Raw genomic sequence first — 22,491 nt, 5'->3', positions numbered from 1 at the left:
TTTTTTTTTTTTTTTTTTTTTTTTTTTTTGGTTATCGCTCAGTTTCGAGCGAAGGTTTACATTTTTTTAAAAATTTGCTTTCCAGCCCGCCTTGATCTTCCAGCACGAGTTCATCGTCTCAAAAAAAAAAAAAAAATCTCTGGCTGGCGTTTTTCTTTCCTTTTTTTTTTTTTTTTTTTTTTTTTTTTTTTCAATATTTTCAAGGGGGAGGAGATTTTCCACAAGAAAAGGTTGTTTTCATGTTTGGGATTCAGGAAAGCATCCAACGGAGTGGAAGCAGCATGAAGGAAGAGCCGCTGGGCAGCGGCATGAACGCGGTGCGGACGTGGATGCAGGGCGCCGGGGTGCTGGACGCCAACACGGCGGCGCAGAGGTGGGTACCGCTCGGGGACCGCGGCCGGGGAGGCGAGCCGCAAGCAGAAGAGCCGGGAAGCGGTGGCGGCGGCCGCCGCGGGGCCGGGCGGTGCTGGAGAGTCCGCCGCTCGGCTCGGCTCGCCTCCGGGTCTCCGCGCTCCCTGGCCGCGCTGCCTTGGTCGCCTGCGGCCGGAGAGAGCCTGGAGCTGCCTGCGAGGAGCCCACGCTTTGCCGGCACTTTCCCCTGCTTCGCCTGTGACTGTTTTCATTTCGTTTTAAGCCAGAAGAGGCGTCTCACCAGCACGATGTTGGATATCTGTGTTTTTATGTGATTGCTCTTTCTTTCCCGCTGGCACTCCTCTTTCTTTTTTCTTACTTTCCTTCCTTCCTTCTTTTCTCTTCCTTTCTTTTCTTTCTTTTTTCTGTCTTTCCTTCCTTTCTTTCCTTCCTTTTTTTTTTCTTCCCTCCTTTCTAAACTTTTTTCCCTTCTCTTCTTTCTTTTCCTCCCTTCCTCTTCTTTCTTTCCTTCCTTCCTCCTTCCTTCTTCCTTCCTTTCTTTCTTCCTTCTCTTTACTTCCTTTCCTTTTCTCTTTTCCTTGCCTTCCTTCCCTCTCTTTCCTCTTTCGATCCTGGCTTTCTTCATTCTTTCCTTCTTCCCCTCTTTCTTCACTCCTCCCTCCTCTCTACTCTTTCCCTTACCTCCCTTTCCCTCTTCGTTTATCTCTCCATGCCTCCCCAGAACCTTCTCTTAATTCTCTAGTCTGGTTCTCTGTCCCTCTTTCTCTAGCTTTCAGTTTTTCTTGGTCCACCGGTAGAACAGCAACTCCCAACTTTAATTCTGACATCTCCGAAAAGGCTTCCTCACCCTCTGTCACCATGGTCCCTTACAGCCCCTCTCCCACTCAGTTCCTGAGATGTTAGACTGTGAGGCCAGGAGGCACTGCCCTTGGAGATTGACGCGGGGGAACTTTTCTGGGCACTCTTATCCCCCTTTCTGGGGACTCCTAGTCCCAAGTGAGAAATGGTCTTTTTTTTTCCCCCAGACCACCAGCTGGGCTTGGGGGAGTAGGAGATCTGGCGGCCACTAGCCCTATCCGACTCAGAGGGCGGAAGGGGAAAAAGGAAGATGACTAATTACCTCATCCTCATCTTCTCCGGGCTGGGGACAAGTGTCTGCAACACGGTTCCCATCCCCGCTGAGTACAAGGATGGGGGTGGTTAGTAGTGAGAGTGAGTTGGGTAACTGGCTGGAAGCGAAAGAGTGTGTGTGTATGTGCGCGTGTGCGCGTGTGTGTGCGTGTGTGTGTGTGTGTGTGTGTGTGTGAGAGAGAGAGAGCGCCCTTGTGTTGGGCAGGTCGGATTGTTAGTGGCCTCCCGGCGCCCCTGGCACCGGAGCTTCCAGTTCCCCCGCGGGCGCGCTCAGTCGGCACCCCTTGTCCGTAGGATTTCTGGAATGAGTGTGAGGGTTTCCGTGGAGCGGCGAAACTTTGTCAGAACAGGTCTTTAAATTAAAAAACACACCCCAGTTCCATGTTCCACAGCGACCACCCCTGACAGCTCTGAGTCCCTCATCCTCAGATCCTTTTTCTCACTAGCTTTATTTGGGGAGGGGGGCATGCGGTTTCCCAAGGCCAAGCGCGCGCGCTTGGCTGGGGCACTTGACGTTTCCTGGAGGATGGCTTCGGCTTCCAGAAGCTGAGCCTGTTCCTCAGCCATCCTCACCTGCCTTCGAAGCTGAGGCGGGAGATTCGTGGGGGTGGCGGGGACCAATTCCCATGCTTTCCTCCCTCCAAATTGTAAACGACCAGCTGTATTCCGCGAACGCGGGTTCGCCGCATCCACCTCTTCTTTCTTCCCACGCAGCGCGTGTCAGGTCGGAGTAAACGCCTGCAGGGTTTTATCTCCTGCGCAAAATCCAAACAAAACTTTTCAGGGCTCTTCCGCGAGTTCGCGGGGCGCGCCCTGTGGATTGGACACGCGAGAACACGCATGTCCCGCCGCCGGGTGGGCTCGGGGCGCCGGAGGGGGCGTGTAGGCCGCCCACTGGGTGTTCTGGGGGTAAAGGAGGTTGATGTTTGAGGGTTCTCGCCTGTGTAAGGGGTGACAAAGGGTCGCGCGTCGGTGTCCAGCTTAGCCGTCTAACTCTGCGTCTTTGGCCGCAGCGGGGTGGGTCTGGCCCGGGCTCACTTTGAGAAGCAGCCGCCTTCCAATCTGCGGAAATCCAACTTCTTCCACTTCGTCCTGGCCCTCTACGACAGACAGGGCCAGCCCGTGGAGATCGAGAGGACAGCCTTTGTGGGGTTCGTGGAGAAGGAAAAAGTAAGTGGGCGCAGCGCCGCTGCCCCTCGCCCTGGCCGGGGAGCAGGCCCAGCCACATCGGGAGGCGCGCTCCTCAGCGAGTGCAAAGCTTCCCTAACACACTCCTGAGCGGGGTCCCCCAAGCCACTTCCCGTCCTGGGCGAACCCGGGCTCCTCATCCATGAGGTTCTGCTCCAAAAAAGTTCGCGTGGGGCTCCAGAGCTGGAGAGAGGCGAGCCCGGCTTCGCACTCCAGAGTGAAGGGCGCCGGGGATGAACCCGCCCTCGACCGCGCGACCACGCGCAGCTCCTGCCTCTGCTGACCCAGGCTCGAGCCCCCAGGCCCCACGGAATTTTCTGGAAGGGAAGAGGGAGCAGTAAGGGTCGGGAGGGCGGCAGAGGGATCACAGTTGGCCGCAATTTCTGCTGCTCCCGGGCCCATCCGTTTTCCGGCCGGGCGTCCCGTCTTCGGGAAAGTTGCCTCGAAGTGGGTCCACTCGCTCACGCCGACCTCTTTCCTGCGTCTCTTGTTGTGTCTTTGCGTCCTGCCGCAACCCAGGAAGCCAACAGCGAAAAGACCAATAACGGGATTCACTACCGGCTCCAGCTCCTCTACAGCAATGGTGAGGCTCCGGTCTGTTCCGCGCCGGCACCCCGGGGCCCTGGGTGAGGCAGGGTGCGCGGGAAGATCCAGGTGGACCAGAGCCCTGTGCACGCAGAGTCGTCCCCCGGCCTCGGGGTGACCCGTCCTCTCCTAAGTTTCGCCTGAGGAGGTTTCACCCGCGGAGGCCCTGAGTAGCCGGAAGGCGGCCGTAGCGGCCTCGAGCACACCTGGGGTCAGGTGTGGAGCCCCGGCCCTCAAAGGGCCAATTTCTTTCTTCCTCCCATTCCTAGAGCCTGTTTTCTTGGCTTAGCTCCGGCTCTAGGCCCAAAGTCCTTTGGGTTCAGGGGGCTCGAGCGACCGTGGCCTTGATGGCTCCCGGAGAACGCACGGAGGGGTTCCCTCCAAGAAAAAGGAGGGAAGCCAGGTGGGGGGTCCTGCAACATTCTCAGCTGCCGTTTCTTGGGGACTGGCCCCTCTCCAGACATGGGGGAAAGTGGGGGTGGTGGTGTCCTGTCTGTGCTTCTCTGGGACAGTAGGCATTGCACAAGCCTTGGAGCCCCATTCTTTTTGTTGTTGTTGTTGTTTGTTTGTTTGTTTGTTTGTTAATTTTGCGGCAGTTCCTCTCTCACTTAATTTTTCTTCGTTCCCCTATCCCCTTCCCCTTTGTCCCAGGGATAAGGACTGAGCAAGATTTCTACGTGCGCCTCATTGACTCCATGACCAAACAAGTAAGTTTCTGAATTTGGCGCGGCGGAGTGACTCGAGGGCCTCGAAATTTGGGGAAATCAAGAAGCTGGCTACTCCTTAGCGCGGGGTCTGGGGCTCAAACTCTCAACGCCAGGGCGGACCTCAGACCTTATTCTAGCGCAGCCTAGAGTGCAGATACACACCCTAGAGCCCACCTCGTGGGGAAGATGGCTCGAAGGTTCCTTCCCACCAAGGAAGGCTCAGGCCTCTTGCATTAAGACTACAGGTACTGAGAGGCGAGAGTAAGTGCTGAACTTCCTTTGACCCGGCCGGCCGAGGAGTCCCAGGGGGCGCAAAAGGTGCCCAGGGACCTTGGCTAGAGTGGGCTGAACTTGTGAAACCCGAACCCTCCCAGCCACTCCTGGGAGATCTAGGGTAGGGAATGGTGTTGGGGGGCCTAGGTACCTTACTCAGGAATGGTGACAGGAGCTGAGAGCGCAGATGACCCACACCAGAGATTTTTTAAAAAGGAGGTGGTAGTGTGGTATTGTTGGAAGAGGGAGCGACAATTGTTAGAGGATATTTTGCAAAAATCCTCCTGCTTTTGCCTCCAAATTTGGCAAGAAGCCAGGCAGCATGAGTGAGCTTGTGGTCTTAAAGGTACATAGGCGGCATTTTCTTCAACTCCCCAACATGCGGGTGTCAAGCAGCGCACATTAAGGTTGAGTTATGGTTTAAAAGATACAATTATGAGCCGAATCAGAAAAAAGGCCTGACGTTTTAATGAGGCACAGGAGCCTTTTTTTTTTTTTTTTTTAAATTTTAAGAAAAAGTTTAGTTTCAGAATTAAGTAGCTGGTTAGGTAGTTGGAGGACTTAGTAACAAAAAAGAAGCCAGCTTTATTGGGTGGGGGAAAGAAACTAGAACAAAGAGCAAAGTTATACATTGTGTACTAACCACCAATTTAGTAAGAGGAATAAAACTTATTTGCTTGATTGCAATTTAGAAATAGTTTTTCTTTAAAATAAGGAGGGTGATCTCCTTTCATAGATACTGACTTGGAAGTTTTCAAATTAGGGTATACATGCAATTTAAAAATTATTTTTAGATAAGCATGGCTTAGATATGTTCTACAAATGCACATTCAGAAGATTTTGGAAGTTTTGAAATCTATTTAGCAAGAACCTTTCAGTAATAGCTGATTTTGATTGTTAGTCTTGTATTTCATTTTGAACCAAGTAGAAAACATGAGGGTATGAAATGTAGTTTTAAAAATAATTAATAAATACTTACTGAGGTCTATTTTAAGTTATTTGCCTAAAATATTTGACTTTCTTCAAGATTCATTTCTTGGTTTTTTAGTCAGAGTAAATGCACATTTGTACTTCCAATCTTGGTCTTATTTTTTCTTTACTCATTTTGATTCTTACATAGGATAATTCCCTTTCATTTGGACACACTGTATTATGCAAAAAAATTTTTTTCCCTATCACACAGAAACACAAAAGCCTGATTTCAGTAACTTTTTTTTTTTTTTTACTGTATCAAAACAAAAATGTCCTAAGTGGAGTTTTGTTTTAAAAAATTGTCTTTGATACCCTAGATACCTTTTCCTGCCATTCTCATCAGAGGAAAGAAAAGGGCAGAGGGGGAGGGGGAAAGTACGAACTGTAATACATATTACATATATCTTTATTAGAAATCACTTTTTAAAAGATAAAAAATCCCCACAAACCAGAATGTAAGGCTTATCTGCTTGTGCAACATTGACCACTTACATATTAAATTATAGGCAGCACTATAAGGAACAGTTGTGAGGAGTGCAAAATTAGGACATGTTTGAAGAGATTAACTACTTTCAAAACTTTTAGACCCCTGAAAGAAAAAGTGCCACCAAAAACTGATTTTTCCATTATGAAACGAACTGACTTTACACAGTCTCATATGGTGGGGGAATAATTTTGATTTTTATAAAGCAATACATCAAAAATCATTTTACTAACAAGGTCATAGAGTTTAAGAAAAACTACAGTTTAGGGCATTCGTTGACTGCATGGTATTAGAAATTCTATCAGTTGGGGGTGGGAGACTAGAACAAGATGCAGTTTATTTTTAATAATAACAGGTTTCAGAAAGTCAGTTGCCATAATGTGACATCTCACTGAAAGTTACAATTATAAATGTATGCAATTATATAGTTTGGTGGGGAGTGACCTGAGAAAGGTTTAAGTAACTATCTGAATTGATTCCAAAAATAATCAAGAGAAGATGTGTGTGGTTTTTTTATGTTGTTTTTGTTTTTGTTTTTTTGAGACATACCTATTTGCTTTCTTAGTAATTTTCTAATGCCTTCTGTGTAGGTTTCACTTTGAAAGACAATCCCTGCCCATTATCTGCTTGTTTGTTGATTGTGTCCTGAAAGAGTTTAGGAAATAGGTTAGATTCTTGTAGACATAGTTAATACAGTAGTCTTCAGAAAGCAGATCAGTGTGAAGAAACATAACTTTTCCTGGTTGTGACATAATTATTATATTTTAGTCTTAATGAGTTAAACAGTGGATTCTCATCTAGCTTGAGATTATTCTATGATAATTAACTACCAAGTCTGATTTATAGTTTCTTAAATTTTTTCTTTTTGTTACATATGCAGTGACCCCTTCAATCAGAAGTAAGGCTTGACATAAAATGACTGATTAAATGATTACAATTTTTTTTCCTTCATGAAATTCTTCCAGATAGACTCAGGATTTTGAGATTTTGAGTACAGAATAGGATAATATCAGTGATGTGATACGTTCTAATTACATCTTAAATTTTGGAGGGAATACCTAGTCACCATTCAAGTGTCTTCTCTAAGCTGTTTGTAACATTTTTTATATCAGAGATGCAGCTTTTTGGGTTTGATGTCTTATCTTTGACTCAGAAGCTGGGGTTAAAATTCAAAGGGAATCTTTGGCAAGCAAAATCCAAACTATCTGTGCGCTCTCCATTTTCATAGGATGTTCCTCAACTTGAGTGGAGTTAGCAGCATTGAAATCAAACAGAAATGTACTTAATCAACCAAGATGTGTTAATATGACACAGTATTTCACACCTTTTCAAAGTGTCTCATTACAATATTTTGGGTAATGACTCTTAATTTTGGACTCAACTAAGAGAAAAGAAGTTTTATTACAAGCGAATGTGGAAGGATCTGAGAGCCCCCTTATCCGTATGCCTCATGAAACACAAGGGATATGATGATATTTAAGAAATTCGTCCACCAACTAGAAAATGAGAGGCTTGCTTTTGGGAAGGGTTGTTCAAAACCAAGTTTAGCTGGACTAAAAATAGGTTGTTTTTGTGTCATTGCTGTTTTTGGTATTCCATTAGTGAGCATGCAGAAAGGCCTGTAGGACCTAGAAGTTTATGGCTGTTGAGTTCAAAAACACTATCTACTGCAGAAGCTCAAATGAACCCAGTGGGGGAGGTCTGATGTTTAATGTGCCTCATTTCAGACTTTCATGTAGTATTTGAAATATGTTTATGTTCTGTGATTGCTTCGGTGAGTTAATATTAAATAGTTAAAAAAAAAAAAAAAAGCCTTAACTTACCTTCCCTCCTACCATCTTGCTTTTAAAAAAGTGACATTTTTATAATTCAAAGAGTACCAAATTCCATAAAGTTATCAAAAGCAAAATACTCCTGTCCACAGAGAGAAGCTCTTTTTTGGAAAGGGAAAAGTAACAGTCACATAATCCTTGTCATGTATGGGTTTGAAGGTAGGTGGTGTGGTGAGGGGACCCCCAAAAAAGGTCCAAGCTTAGCAGGTGGGGAGGCCCAAAGTACAATGACCAAAAATGCTGTCCTCTTTCTCTTACAAGCTAGTCTTCTTTATATATTTGTTTTGATGTTCCTGGTACTTTAAGTTATTGATGCTAGCACATTTCTTCCTATTGATTGTTTCATTATATCCTGCCACAGCTACGTAGATTTGATTAACAACCCTTTCAGTTCATGGTTCTTCATTGGTAGATAAACACATTTTTAGTATATCAATAAGTTCCAAAGGAATTCACTCGGGCCAGCAGAAAGGCTCTTTCATACATTTGGGGAAACAAACAAACAAAAAAGGCAAGTTTCTAGTCAGGAGCCACATTTCAGCAGCTTTCTCTCTCCTTTGGTAAAGTGTCAAAAAGGCAGGTGATTTAAATTTCCTTGCACATAGAGGAATGAAGAAGTTTGGAATTTTTATGCATGATCAGGACCTGTGTTTGGGAAAATGTAAACTCATCACAGTGGAAAATGTGTTGTTTGGAGTCTGGGGGTGAAAACAAAGCTGATGGTTTTGGAGAGATTGCTGGAGCCAGATGGCCTAGTACTTCCCCAGTCTGGCGGTCCAACTGCTCCCTCCTGGATAATATACAGCCATTTGTTCGGGGATATTTACGCTAGAGCTGTTTCCATGTGAATGTTTGAACAGCATTAAAAACGAACATATTAGTAGTGATGCATTTATCGAACTCCTATGACTACACCAATAGTCTGTTCTTATGTTTTGACTTACATTGCTGAGAGGAATGAAGGAGTGTTTGGATGTTGGCGAATTGTTTATATAGTTGTTAAGCAAGAATGATTTGGTCTCAGTGAGTAATTAAAGCATGTAAGCATTCGAAATCAAACTAATGGAAATAATGATAGCACCTACCTTGAAGCTCTTTTGTGACAATTAAATGGACTCCTACATGTAAAATGCTTAGAATAGTGACTGGCATATATTAAGTGCTTAATACATTAGCTGCTTTGATTATTTTATTATTATTATTATTGTCCCATCGGGTTCACAAAGCCAGCTGTATCTACTAATATAGATGTACATGTAGTTATCATATTAGTGAAGTATCTCTTACTACTGTTAGAAAAAGAAGTACAGTGTGGAATTGTTAGAGTGATTCAGTTTTTATCCTGGTGCTTGAATAATATAAGGCAATTTGTTTCTTTGAGTCATTAAAGATGTACTCTAAAGCTAATTGCTTTCGATACACATTCTCTTTTTATTCAGGGCTGTGATGTAACTGAACAGCATACTGAATATGATATCATTCCTTTGCAACTTTCCTAATTCAGTTCTGAAAACAGGCCTTCTTAGCTGCTAAGCTGAAATTACATCTTTATAATTTGTTCACCAGTAGCCCAGCTGCTAATTGAAGCAAAATAATTTTTTATTTTATTCCACTATTAATGTTGGATTGCTGTTTGACACAATTGTTTATGAAAGGTCAGTTTTGTAGGGTTTTCTTTGGCACAGGTTAATTTTTAACTAGGGCTCCTTCACCTACTGGAAATTTCTGGAATCACATAAGCTAGCTTTTTTTTTTTTTTTTTTTTTTTAAATGACAAGCATATAACTTGGTGGTTGAATGCAGTGATTAATATTCTAGTACATTGATATTGTAGGTGTTCATATTATTTTTTGATTCATTCCGATTCTTGGTAATTTGCTACCAAAGGCTTGTTGACAGTCTGTAATTAGAGGACGTTTTACTTCTGGTTGAAGGAGGTACTTTGTACATTCATGAACTTATTCTTGACGGTGATAAATTAGGTTTGGCCTTTATTTTGTATGTAGAAAAAGAAGTAACGTATTTTCCAGGGTCCTGCTTTCACTTAAGTGGAAAATGAGGAGTTTTTGTTAGTTATGGATAACCCATCTCTCTTCCTTTTTCTCTTTTTCTCTTTTTTCTTTTTTCCTTCCCTCTCTCCCTCCTGCCCTCCTTTTCTCTGTCTCCTCTTTCCTCCCTCCCTCCGTCCCTTCTTTCCTTCCTTCCTTCCGATGACAAGTTTCCTATTGTTTGGTTATAAACCATAAAGTCTTCTAATGAAAACATTTGTTCCTAAAACCCTTTTGGATTTTGAAGAACCAAAGTCAAAACTATGTTCCTTGCCCTCTTTATTTTGGCTTAGAACATAAAGAGTTAAAACTATTAGAAGAGTAAACAAAGAAAAGCCATGCTCAATTCTCTATTTCCTTTGGCATCCTATTGAAGTGTGATCTTGGTGCATGTGCACTGTGTGTTTTTCTGTCTTATCTGTGTGGTCTTCATCCATAGGAAGTTTCAATTAACTTTTAAGACCCAGTGATATTTTAGAAAAGGAGTGATGAACCACACTTTACAAGATGCCATCTAAAACAGTGCTTACTGAGGCAGATTTTCTGGATAGACTGATTTATTCCTTTTTGAAGACCAGTATAGGTGGATTTATAATTGAGCATTTGAAATTGATGGCGTTTTATTCTCACAGTAAAACTTCAGGTATTGCTGTTGCATTAGGGTATGTAAATTTAAGAATTCCTATTTTTCCCCTCATTTTTGGAAAAAACTATTCTGGAAAAAACCCTCAATCTGATAATCAATGGAGAGACTTCGATATTTTCTTTGTGCTTATGAGGAGAGGACATTAAGGAAAGGGAGGCTAGTATATCAGGAAACTAAGTCTGCTCCACATGGGTCAAGTTGTGACAACTTTTTTTTTTTTCATCAATTTCACCAGGTTTTTAAAGTTGAGATGAAATTAGGGCTGTGTATTCTTTTAGCTTTCTTCCTGCACAAGTACTCCTGCCATCTTCAGGGATATAATTGGCAGTGGCAGAATTAAGGTTCATATTGTTTTATGCCTGATATTGTATTTTTTATTTCTTAGGTTAAAACCTGAACTTGCTTTGGCATCAATTCATTTATTTAAATAATGTATTTTATATGTTTTCTCTCCCCCGCCTGCCCATGTCTGTAACAGGCCTCCAGTCCTTACTCCTGATAAACACATTGATTTATTTAAGCCACTGTTGTCTTTGTCGCTCTCACAGCAGACTACCTTCCTCACAGTGAGCAGACGCATGATTTACTAGGGAGGATGAAAATAAGCCTTCTTCTTGGTGTTCCATTGTCTGGGCCCTAAACCAGCTGTCTATTAAAATGGTTTCACTTAAACTAGTCAATGCTGTTTCTATGCTTCTGTGATCTCCCAGCTGATCCTGTCTCAGGGAGCTTTATTCACACCGCACAGAGGCCTATATTTAAATTAGTAAGAAAAGCAGAAACTTCTAAGTTGGCATTAGAAGATCCCTTTCCTTTTAGGCTTTGACTCTGGGTTTGCTGAACTGTGAAGCCATCTTGATGAGTGTGAGATGTGCACGGTAGAGAACGGGTGTGAGACCATCGGTTGTGTGTGTAAGCTGGATGGAGATCTTTGGGACATTTTTAAGACGTCTGTTTTATTGTGGACACTCTTCTTCAGAGAGATTCAGCAAAATAATTTTATCATATTTCCCCATTTTGGATTTCAACAGAATGTTGATTTCTTGGCCCATATCTTTTATGTGGTTGTGTGTGTGTGTGTGTCTGTCTGTGTTTTAAGCAGGCTTTTCAGTAACAAATACTGCATAGGTGAGGTTGGAGGTAGATCTGCCTGTGACCAAGGTCTACTCTGGAGCTGATTCAGTTACACTGAGGTTCTAGCTTACTATACTCCCAAGATTTTAGTTCTACTTCATAGGAGAGATAAAAGATTCCTGGGTTCTCTTGCTTTTATTTTAGAAGTCACAGAAATAGCCCTTCTTTCTCTGTGTGTATGTGCTAAAAAGTATTGTTCTGGTGGGGCCTCAAAAAGAGGGACAGCAGAAACTTTAGGCATTCACTTCTCTCCAGAATTCCTAACTATTTCTGAGCAAATCCAAACTCATGCTTTTATTTTTCTGTGCTTGATTTAGAGAAGGAGTCTTCCTTTTGACTGCTGCCTGAGTGAAGGGGCAGTTTGGCATTTGGTGAAGAGATCTGTTACAGAGGCCCTGGGCCTTCCACAAATGATATGTGGTGACTAAAGATAAAAGCTTGGGATCCCTGGGCATCCTTGGATCATCTCCTATTAGGGGAGTCGTGAGAATATCTGCATTGTGACATATCTTTATTGACTATCATCATGGATCCACTTATTTTGGTGGAACCAGCAGCCTCAACAAAAATAATATCACCTAGAAACAATCAGAGTGAGAAGTCCTGATGTAACTGATACACATTCCTCTTAAAAAAACAAACAAAACAAAACACTTATTTTTTTATGGGAAAGAAAACCCTACCAATATCTATGAATATATTTACCACATTACTTGTATTAGTTTAGCACAACAAAAAAGTGGAGTTGAAACAGAGGTTATCAGGGATATTAAGAGAATGTCCCAAACATGCAGTGATAATAGGATATGACAAACATGCATGATTAGAATTTTTTAGCACCATATTTGGGACCTAATCTGTTACTTACAATGTTCCTTTGATTTCAGCAGTGATCTCAATAAATAAAGCAGACAGATATAATTTTTGGTTTTCAAAATGTTTTCGATTTACTCAAAACATTTTCTTGAATAAAGCAACGTCTTGGGTATTTGAAAAGGTCTTTTAAGAATAAAGGAAAGAATCATCTGTGTAGGCTAAAACTAGTGGATGAAAATTTTAGGGATAATATGATATTACTATAATGCAGATTATCTCTCCATAGGAGAGTTATGAATTACATAAAGTAAAGTAGAAACTTCACAGGGGGGAGATCTGGCTGATGATCTCTGGTGGATGGCAGGCACCACCTTAACCAAATGGTCAGAGCTTACAGCCTGTAGTGGATGTAGCTGACAGTGAGATTTGATACACTGAGAAGAACTCAGAATCACATCTGTGGTATTCTGGCCCTGAATTGTGTAACTTCTGTTTAAGTCCAAGGAAACATCAGACAAACCCAAACAGAAGATATTCTACAAAAGAATTGGCTTGTATTCTTTAACAATGTCAATATCATGAACTACAGACTCAGGAATGTTCTGTATTAAAGGAGACATGATGACTGAATGCAATGATTGATACTGGATTTATGGAATTTTTGTTTATTTATTTTTTGCTGTGAAGGACATTATTGGGTAATTGGTGAATTTTAATAAAGTCTGTAGATTAGATTATTGTATAGTGCTACTTTTCTAATTCAGATAATTGTTCTGTGGTTAAGGAAGAGAATTCTTTGTTTTAAGGAAATACATGCTGAAATATTTAGAGTATGTCTGCAGTTCACTTAAAAATGGTTCAGGAAAAAATGGAAAAGAATAAGCAGATTTAGTAAAGTGTAAACATTTGAGGAATGTGTTTAAAGACTCTCTTGTAATTTTTTATATAGTCTTGCAACTTTTCTATAAGTCTAAAACTGTGTCAAAATAAAACTTTAAAAAATACAGAGTTATGGAAGGCTAACCATAAAAAATGGTTTTGAAGGGCCTGAGGTAGGGAAAGGTTTTCTCCTTATTCAAGTACTTTACATCATGTTTTTATTTGTTGCAATTTTTGTTCTGTAATGGAATTAGTTCTCATACCTAGAGCCTGCCCTAGGGTCTGTACACACTGTGTCTTAAGCTGTCTTGATCCTTTACAGGTTCTAAAAGTCCCAGGTTTATAAACAAAGCACATTAGAGCCAAGTACAAGTTAGTTACTGCAGTATTTCTGTGTACTACATAAGGATAGTCTCTGGTTTATTTAAATAGTTTTGTCACCAAGAAATTGAGTTATCTGAATTTGTGAAAATAATTTTATTAATAATTTGAAGCTGTGTTTGTATTATGCAGTGATACTGTGTTAAGTTAGTTAAAATGTATCCTGAGGTAGAGCACTGCTCCGCCAATGGCTGTGTTTTTCTTTGGCCCAGGTATTAACGAGTCGATTTCCCAGGAAGCTGCGGTCTCAGGGAAACTTCAGGGTGATTTTAAGCAAAATGTTTGTATGCACATTACTGACAACAGACAAAGGCGTATTGGCTGATGAGGTGGTTTGGAGTCCAAATTTTGGGAGTCACATGTAATTCTTCTCAGTTTAGGGAGATAACTCTATGGCTTAAGCCCACACACATAGCATATGCCGGCGCGTATTACTGTTTGGGTGGGTGTACACCCTGGAGAGCACATGTTTTCAGCCTGTAGGCGGGAGGAAGGATTTTCCCTGATTGATGAATCATCTCAAAGAAGACACAGTTAGTGAACGGACTCATTAAGCATATCCCCACTTGTTTTCTGCTACTCATCTCTAGAACACTAAATGTTGGGGCTGGAAGTAGTAAAATGAAGTGACGAATGCATATTTAAAAGTCAGATCCACGTGCTTTTCTATATTTTAAATCACTAGCATCTGAATCTGCTAAACCTTCTGGGTTTTTCCTCCTCATTGATTAGATTCATGTTATTCTGAATTGAAAGGAGAATTGTGGTTGTCTTGACAACAGAAGTTCATCTCACACACTGATCCAAAGGTGTGTGTCATAAGAATGTGGTTGATGGGACAGAGAGGAGCATATGCCCTCTATCTGATTTGGGTTGATCCTTAACAATGTATCTCAAAGCAGTCAGCTCCGTGAGGTCTTGGGCTCCCAAGAGCTAACTGGGCCTCAGTGATATTGAAGTGCTCAAGTCCTCAATTGCGAGAATTTGTTCTCTGGTACTTGGTTCCATTTTTAGCTCAAATCATGCCTTTGTTTGCAGGCCATAGTGTATGAAGGCCAAGACAAGAACCCAGAAATGTGCCGAGTCTTGCTCACACATGAGATCATGTGCAGGTAAGAAATACCTTGCTCTCTTCCTTTAATTAGCAAAGAGAAGGTGAATTTATATTTCAAAGCCAGGTGAGCTCAGATCGATTGTTGGGTATGTATTTATCTTACTTCTATTAGATAATCTAAAAAGGAGTATTTGGTAGTAAGGCTCACAGACATCTCAGTGGTTCTTGATTATTTATTAGATTTCATCCTGAAAGACAAACATTTCCATTACAATATATCCTTTTAGTGTTAATGTATGCGCTCAACTACATTGCTAGTAAAATGAGTAAGAGTGCTACTGATGTCAACAGAAGCCTCTGGATAAGATGAGAATGTTATAGTTCCCCTTTTTAATTCTGCCACTTAAAAATGTGACCATCGGTACAAAGGCATTATTCCTCCTTAAACTGATCATGGGTTTCCCCCTTCCCTTGCCTCTGATCTCTCAATCTTAGTTATCCTGTATGTAATTGTGACGATGTAGCTAATGTTTCTCCATAGCAGTGAGCTTTTGGAAGGATGGAAAATGTCTACACCTGAAAGTTATAAAAATTCATCTCATCCACAAACGAGTGTATTTATTTTGCCTGTAATCAGACGCAAGCCACATTGGAAACCAAGCCAGCAAACCAAATTCTCTTTCATGGCCCCAGCCAGTCCTCCACGTGTGAAAGAGTAGGCCAGAGGACAGCCTTTAAACTTGCAGTGTAGGATTCTTATTCTTTCTAGAATAACACCTGATATATTCTGAGTAATTGGATAAAGCATGAAGATGCCACTATGCATCAGGAAAAGGCTACTAATTGCTTTGTTAGCCATGCAGGCTTTCCCTGGCACAAAGCAGGCTTGGCTCCTGACTATTACTGACCAGTTGTTTTAGGCTTCCCCTGCCACTTCTCCGTGCGTGGGCTTTATCTGCTGCTCCCGGACTTGTGGGTAAAACAATCTTTAAACTCCACAGGTGGGAATAAAATAAAAAGGGCTTAATGTGTTTTCTTCGGGAAATCTCAAATATTAACTTCTATATCTATAATTATGTATGCCTATACAATTTTCTTTTTTCTTCCTTTTTAAAAAGCGTACTTTTAATAGAGTATTCTAAATTCCTCAGGAGTTTCACAGGTTTCACTTCAGCAATTTGTAAATCTTGGTAATTATCCCACAAACAGGTAGCCTTTCCTTACCTTTGAAACAGAAAATACAGTCATCAGTTTCTTGGAAGATATTATTAGGCAAAAATTAGTGTACTGTATACAATGATTAGACCATTAAAGCTGAGTTGTACTTTCCAGAATTAAATGGATAAAATCATTTTGAAAAGCATTAAAAAAAGACCTCCTTTGTATTATTATTTTTCTGATCATATCTCTTATTTTAGCTTCCTGCAATTAGCATGTCATTAGAATGAATTTTCCATGTTCTATTACATGGGATTCTAGCAAATAGGGGACAGGCAGGAAGATGGATCTCGAACAATAGGCCAACTAATGTCTATGTATCATAGATTTGCATCTCATATCTGTACATGTTTGGACTCTGCTAGAAATAATTCTACTCTTGAAATACTTAAAGATATATTATGCCTTTCACACATAAGCCTACCCCCTATTAACGCAGTTTATATTTTTTCTTGTTTTTAAAATTCATTGGTCCAAAGTATTTTATTATGCCGGTTGGTGTTCTTTACTGCTGACGTTCTTTCTATTTTTCAGAAACATAAAAATAGCAAAAATAAAATTCTCAAGCCACTGAAGGCAAATGATGATGTTTGTACTGTGTGGCTAAGAGGGAAAAGCCATATTCAAAATGTCATCCTGCTAATGTTACAGATTACGGTTTTCCTGGCTGCCTGTAGATGTGTAAGGGGTACTGTTTGTTTACCAGGCCGCCATGACCCTATTACACAAACCTGTCATCTATTGTGTGGCTAACAGTCTTTTAAATTGCAAATCTGATGCTCTTTAGGGGGCTTCTGGAAAAAAATTCTCACTTTCCTCACCATCCTATTTCTCTTGATTTCTTGCCTGTTGTAAGTGGAAGTTGGGATGTGCTGAATTTGCACCAGGGGTGCAAATGCAGGCTCAATTATAAGCATAAAATTAGAGTCTGTTCACCATTAATCAGCCTGGCTAATTGCTATGCACCACCATTAGCCATATGGTGTGAAAGACAGCTTGCTCTCCCCAAGATGAAATTTCTTCATTGCAGACATGAAATAGTGAGGGCCCTGGATTTTAAAATAGCTTGTTTTAGATATTTAATTTCTAAACAACTTTCTGCAGTGCCTTCTATCAAGGCTAACGGCACAATAAAACTTTGCATTTATGTCACAAAAGCTGTATATTTATAGTACATTGGAGCTATGGTAAAGGAGACACAGAGAATTTAGATCGACAAGAAAGGGCTTGGATGATTCTGTTTTGTTGCAGGCAACGGAAAAAGAAAAAGAAAAAAAAAATCTGAAAAACACCAGGGGGCTGTGTCTCAGTTGGTTGCAAATTAAAAAAAAAAAAATTATTTTGTTCTGTTGAGAGGGTAACCCCATTGCTTGAGCTGGCTAAAGGACTTATGACCATTGGATTGTACTTACTGTCTCTCTTTGAGGTAAAATCTCTTTGACTTGATGGTGTACAACTCTTTTTGTGGAATTCTGAGAAGGTTTCTGCATTTTTGGTGAATTGGGATCTACCATACAGATTATCATTATATTTTGCTAATACTTAGTGGTTAAGTTCTTTAAAAAATATGCCACCCCAAGGATTTTTTAAAGCGGGAGTCCATAGGGATTTGATTATACTGCGTCCTATGTTTAAATGTAAATGGAAAATAGGACCTATGCTTGGTAGGGGAGCCCTAGTCCCCAACCCCCCCAAGCAGGCTAAAGTCAATTTTCTCCCTTTCCAGTGCACAGGACGGTTGCAGGGGATGGGTGCTCTGTTTAGGAAAACATTTTTTTCTATTACCAGTGCCCAGCCTCTTGTGGGACCATGAGTTCCCAGGGCAAGCGCAGGGCAACCTCTTGAAATAGTCTGTTCTTTCTTCCTCTTTTGCTGGCTTGTTCTGATTTTGTCCTTCAGATTTCTACTTAAGCATAGTTTTTAAGTGTCCATGGCCCTTGGCCTGAGTTCTGTCTCCTGGTTATGCACTCCTATTATATCCCATGCTTTTCCTACATAACAGTTGGCACGTTGTAACTGTGTGTCCAGGTCCTGTCCTGCTTTGCTGAACAAAGAGCTCCTTGAAGGCAGAGAAGTCACTCAGCTTTCGTCTCTGCTTTAGTTGTCCCATGTGTGAAGTGGGGGGAAATGTTACTTCTCTCATAGGGTAATTGTTAAGATTAAATGCTATGATCCCCATAAATACTTATCACGGTGCCTGACACATGGTACGTACCAAGTGTCTATTGTTATTCGTGATAGGAAGAGCAGTAGTATTTGTAGTAACACCAGTGGAAACAGAAGTAGTAGTACTAGTAACAGCTACGTCTGCCGTGTCTAGCTAAGTACCTGGTACATAGCTGCTCAGAGTGAAAGATGATAAGAGAACATTGGAGGGAAGTGAAGTGCCTCCTACAGCATTAACATACTTTGTTCATTGGAGGTATGGTGGTTAAGGATATATTCATTCATTCTTGTAGCACCTACTGTGTGCAAAAGCACTGTGGAATACAGAGCCAAGGGACTGGTCCTGAAGTAGGAGAGGTTATAGGTTAGCCTGGGAGAGGGCACCTGTCAGCAGATGACCAGACTGCGCTGTCTGTGATGAGGGGTGAAGGACGTGGGCTTCAGCAGAAGGAACTAGAAGGACTGGGGCTAGTCAGAGAAGGGAGGCCATACCCGAAGGTGGGCGGTGGCCACAGGAACGGGGAGGGTGGGAGAGGACAGGAATTCTAGAGGGTGTAGGAAGAAGTGTTTGCGCCCATTTGTTGGTGGTCTGGCGGGATTTCTGTGGGAAGACAGGGTTGCAGGTAGGTGGGCTAAGGCCTGGAGCTGGGAAGAGAGTCAGGGCAAAGATAATGGGCATCAAAATAGGAAGAAAGAACAGACTATTTCAAGAGGTTGCCCTGCGCTTGCCCTGGGAACTCATGGTCCCACAAGAGGCTGGGCACTGGTAATGTCTTTTCCCAGAGGAGGAGTCGAAGCTATGGGCTTCCATGGGATTGGAAAAGGTGGGAGACTATGGATACGTGCTTGGGGAGGGGTCATATTTAGCCAGGAGGGAGAGTATGTTCCAGAATTAGGAGAAAGAACCTTGAGCATACAGGGCATCGAAATAAAAGGAGGGTGTTTCCAAGATAGGGGGCCATCCTCATGATAAGTCCTGGGAAGACCCAGGTGGACTTGAAGAGAGAAGAACACCAGAAAGTCACTGGTGAACTTTGAGAGAGGACATTCAAGTGAGTGCTGAGGCCTGGAAACCAGATTTTATGGGATTAGGTGGCAAGGAATGGTGGTGACTCTGGCAAAGAGAAAAGTGGGCAGTGAAGAAACTAACTCAAGAGAAAAGGAGGTTTTTTTTGTTGTTTGTTTGTTTTTTTAAAGATTTTATTTATTTATTTGCAAGAGAGAGAGAGAGCAAGAGGAAAGGGAGAGGGAAAGCAGGCTCCCGGCCAAGCAAGGAGCCGGTTGTGGGGCTCGATCCCAGGACCCCGGAATCATGACCTAAGCTGGAGGCAGATGTGTAACAACGGAGCCTTCCAGGCGCCTCCCCCCGCCCCCCCCCTTTTTTTTAAGAAAGTGGGACAACTTGACAGTGCTTGTAAACTAAGGGAAGGAGTAAAGTTATCACTAGTCAGACTATTCAGATAATTCGTGTATTTCATTCCATAGCCAGTTGGGCCAAACAGGAAAGATAATCTTGTTTTCTGCAGTGAAGTTTAGAAATTGAGGGGATGCTTTTCCCCAGTTGAGAGAGCCTCTGCTTCTAGGAAGAGATTCCACGTCCCTGTCATGAAGATCTGCAGGTCCCATGACTGGGAAGGGAAGCACATAAGCATTGCTTGCCCTGGATTAGGAAGCTGTGTGTCAGCTCACGGGAGATAAGCCCCCGTGTCAGGCTGCTAAGGAGGACACTCATATGTTCACTTTTCCCTGGGTGTGTGGAATTATCTGGGAGATGCATGCTCTTGCTAGGGAAAGGGATGCTGTCTTGAGTCCAAAGTGTTTGTAAGATACCGAGTGCTGGGGACCCACTCCTTTGACCCACTCCAACATGCTCTCCTGTCACTTGAGTTACAGGTTGAGAAGGATGTGAAATCGTGGGTTTCTGGCTCTGTGACCAAGCCAGTCAGGAAACCCCAAGGCCCCTGATACGTGCCCACTCTGGGGCTCAAAAGCCAGGGCTGTGCCTGGTATAATAAGAACCTACGAAACAGTTTTCAGTGGATGAAGATAAGCGATGAGGGCATAATTGTCACTGTGATTTCTTTCATGAACACAGTAACTTATCCCTTAAAATGCTCTCACGTCTGTGGTCCCAGGTGCGGTGCTGGTTTAGCCTGAGTGCTCTTCTGCCTTCAACCTAAGCGAATCTGTTTTCCCTTCATCCTGTCCTTTTTGGTGAATGCCTGTCTTGTGTGTGGTGGAGGAGGTGGGGCCTACCTTTCTTGGTCCTTCCGAGTTCAGCAGAAGGAACTAGAAGGCAGCTAGGTTTAGAGAAGAGGTGAAAGAGAAGGGTGAGGAAGGACCGTGATGGGGAAGAAGGGCTGGTTCCTGCTCTGCTTGGCTCTGGGCTCAGAAGTAGGAAGAGGGGGTGGGTAGATGTCAGTTCGGTCCAAAGGAAGACATTTGCTCCCCAATTTAAGGTTGATTTTCAGTTTTCGAATGGGAAAGTAGTATTGCCACACAGAGCAGAAGACTACAGAAGGATGGAAATGAAATGTATACCCCTCCATTCCTTCCCACTTCCTGTTCCACTCCCTACAGGTCCCTTCTTGGAAGTTTCTATTCATTTATTCAAAAACCTATTTCCTGAGGGTCTACCGTGCCCTGGGCTCCGTTCTAGCTGCAGTCTGGAACAAAAGGGTCCAAGAGCCTGTCCTCATGGAGAGGCAGACAACATAGAAGAAAATGAATATAAAATAGGATGCGATGAGTGCTAGGGAGAAAAGTGAGACAGGCTGACGGAGGGCTCTGGGGCAGTTCTCCAAGGAAGGGCTCTTTAAGGTGGCGACTTTGTGTAGAGATTTGAGTGGAGTGAGGGGTGAACTGGCTCGTACCCAATTCTCTCTTCCTCCTCCTCCCACTCTCTCTCTTACGCTTTCATTTTTTTTTTCCTCCCAGAGATAAGACCGTACCATATACACTATTCAGCAGCTTGGCTTTCTTGATTCCTAATTTGATTTAGACTTCTTCCCATGAGAATGTGTAAAAACCCATCTTCATCCTTTTTAATGCTGTACATCATTCCGTATGACCATGCACACACACACATACATGTAGATGTGTGCACACACATATGTGCATATCTATAGCTCTTTAAAGTAGGGCTCATCCTGTAGATGCTATCTTGTCACTGCTCCAGGTGCGGAACAGAGCCCAAGAGTCCCAGTTCAGGAATGATGACTGTGTGAGGCGGTGGCATGACCCCCAACCCCCACCCCCCAGACAAGAAACCTGTGGGGAGGCCATTTTTTATACTTTACATAAAGGGCTTTTTTTTTTTTTTTTTTTTTTGATGGTAAGCGACCTTCAGCCCCTTTATTTTGTTTTCTCCTCTTTCCTTCATTACCTCCTTTATTCCTGTTCTGTCTTTCCTTCTACACTTTTGTTCTTCACATCTGCCTTTTCCCCTGGGTCCCTTGGGGGCCCAGCAGAGAGAAGTGGTTCTCCTTTATGCTGTGCTTCAACTCATCTGGCTGTGCTCAAGGGCATTTTTATTTTAAGGGGATGAAGAAAGACAGTGCTTAAGTCAAAGGACAGATCTCAGGCTTAGTGTGGCACTTGCTTGGGGGGGGGGTGATTTGGACAAGGGTGGGGTGGGAGGGAACCTTCCTTCCGTCAGCGTCAGCTGTGCCTGATCTGAGGGTCGGCTTGGCTTCCCCTATCTGTCGCCTTCCCATTTCCTTGGATCGTATTTCCCCCAGTACATTACATCATTCTTGAAGTCATCCGATCAATCAATCAATCAATCAATATTTGAGCTTCTCCATTCTATTTCAGTCCTTACACTACTCATTAGGTGAACAAAATGGACAGGTTCTTCCTTTACAGAGCATACAGATTCGTGGGAGAGCAGGGTAAGAGGAGAGAGAGTCACCAAATAAACATTCGTGTAAGAATATCATTTGCATTGTGTTACATGTCCTGAAAGAAAAAAAAAAAAAAACAGAAGGAACCTCAAGGGGGTCAGGGCCAGCCTCTCTGGAGAGGGAGCGTAGAGGCTGAGGCCTGAGCAGGGAGTAGAGGCTGGCTAACCAAGGAGGGGCTGGAGGAGGAACCGTCCAGGCAGAGACGCCTGGGCCCGAGGTCAGACTGAGCGAGGCAGATCAGGAGACTGAAACTGGCCAGTGCGTTTGGAGCGTCACAGGTCAGAGGAGAGTGACAGGAGGCTGGGCAGTAGTCTGGCATCATGGCTCACCATAGATCTATTCTGAGTGCACTGGGAAGCCATTAAGAGGTCTTAGGCAGCGAAGTGATACAGTCCCATTGACATTTTGAAAAGAGCCTTCTGGCTGTCTTAGGAAGTAAAGAGTGGAGGCAGCAGGGCTGGATGGGAGGCTACTGCAGAAGTCCAAGCGAAGAGTGGAAGTGATGTGGATTGGGGTGATGGCCGTGAGGAGAGAGAGAGACAGGCAGGACATGCAGATTCTACTTGGAAGCAGCCATCCCTGGGGGGGTCGAGCCCCTGGAGGACACTGAGTCTGGGCAGGACCTGGTGAGGGTTCCACCATTGGGAACCTGCATGGCCCACTCACTGTTTGAGAAAAGAAGTGGGGGGGGGAATGGAAA

The 22,491-nt window shown here is 43.0% G+C and overlaps 1 protein-coding gene across 9 annotated transcripts in view; it reads left to right on the top strand.

The window, feature by feature from the left end:
* The first annotated feature begins 188 nt into the window (after positions 1-188).
* EBF1 (EBF transcription factor 1) overlaps positions 189-22,491 on the top strand; it is a 385,140-nt gene continuing 362,837 nt past the window's right edge. For 8 of the 9 annotated variants that reach the window (XM_059417271.1, XM_059417265.1, XM_059417269.1 and 5 more), the window contains exons 1-5: positions 189-373; positions 2,517-2,673; positions 3,211-3,274; positions 3,928-3,983; positions 14,487-14,560. In XM_059417271.1, coding sequence (XP_059273254.1) covers positions 240-373; positions 2,517-2,673; positions 3,211-3,274; positions 3,928-3,983; positions 14,487-14,560 — 485 coding nt within the window. In that variant the 5' untranslated portion in view covers positions 189-239. Of the gene's footprint in view, positions 374-1,963; positions 2,228-2,516; positions 2,674-3,210; positions 3,275-3,927; positions 3,984-14,486; positions 14,561-22,491 lie in introns of those variants that run through there. The other variant, XM_059417267.1, reaches the window with a different exon arrangement.

Source organism: Mustela nigripes, chromosome 12 (assembly GCF_022355385.1).
Source record: "Mustela nigripes isolate SB6536 chromosome 12, MUSNIG.SB6536, whole genome shotgun sequence".
NCBI lineage: Eukaryota > Metazoa > Chordata > Mammalia > Carnivora > Mustelidae > Mustela > Mustela nigripes.
The sequence above is the reverse complement of the archived record's forward strand: the minus strand, read 5'-3'. Positions and strand labels throughout refer to the sequence as shown.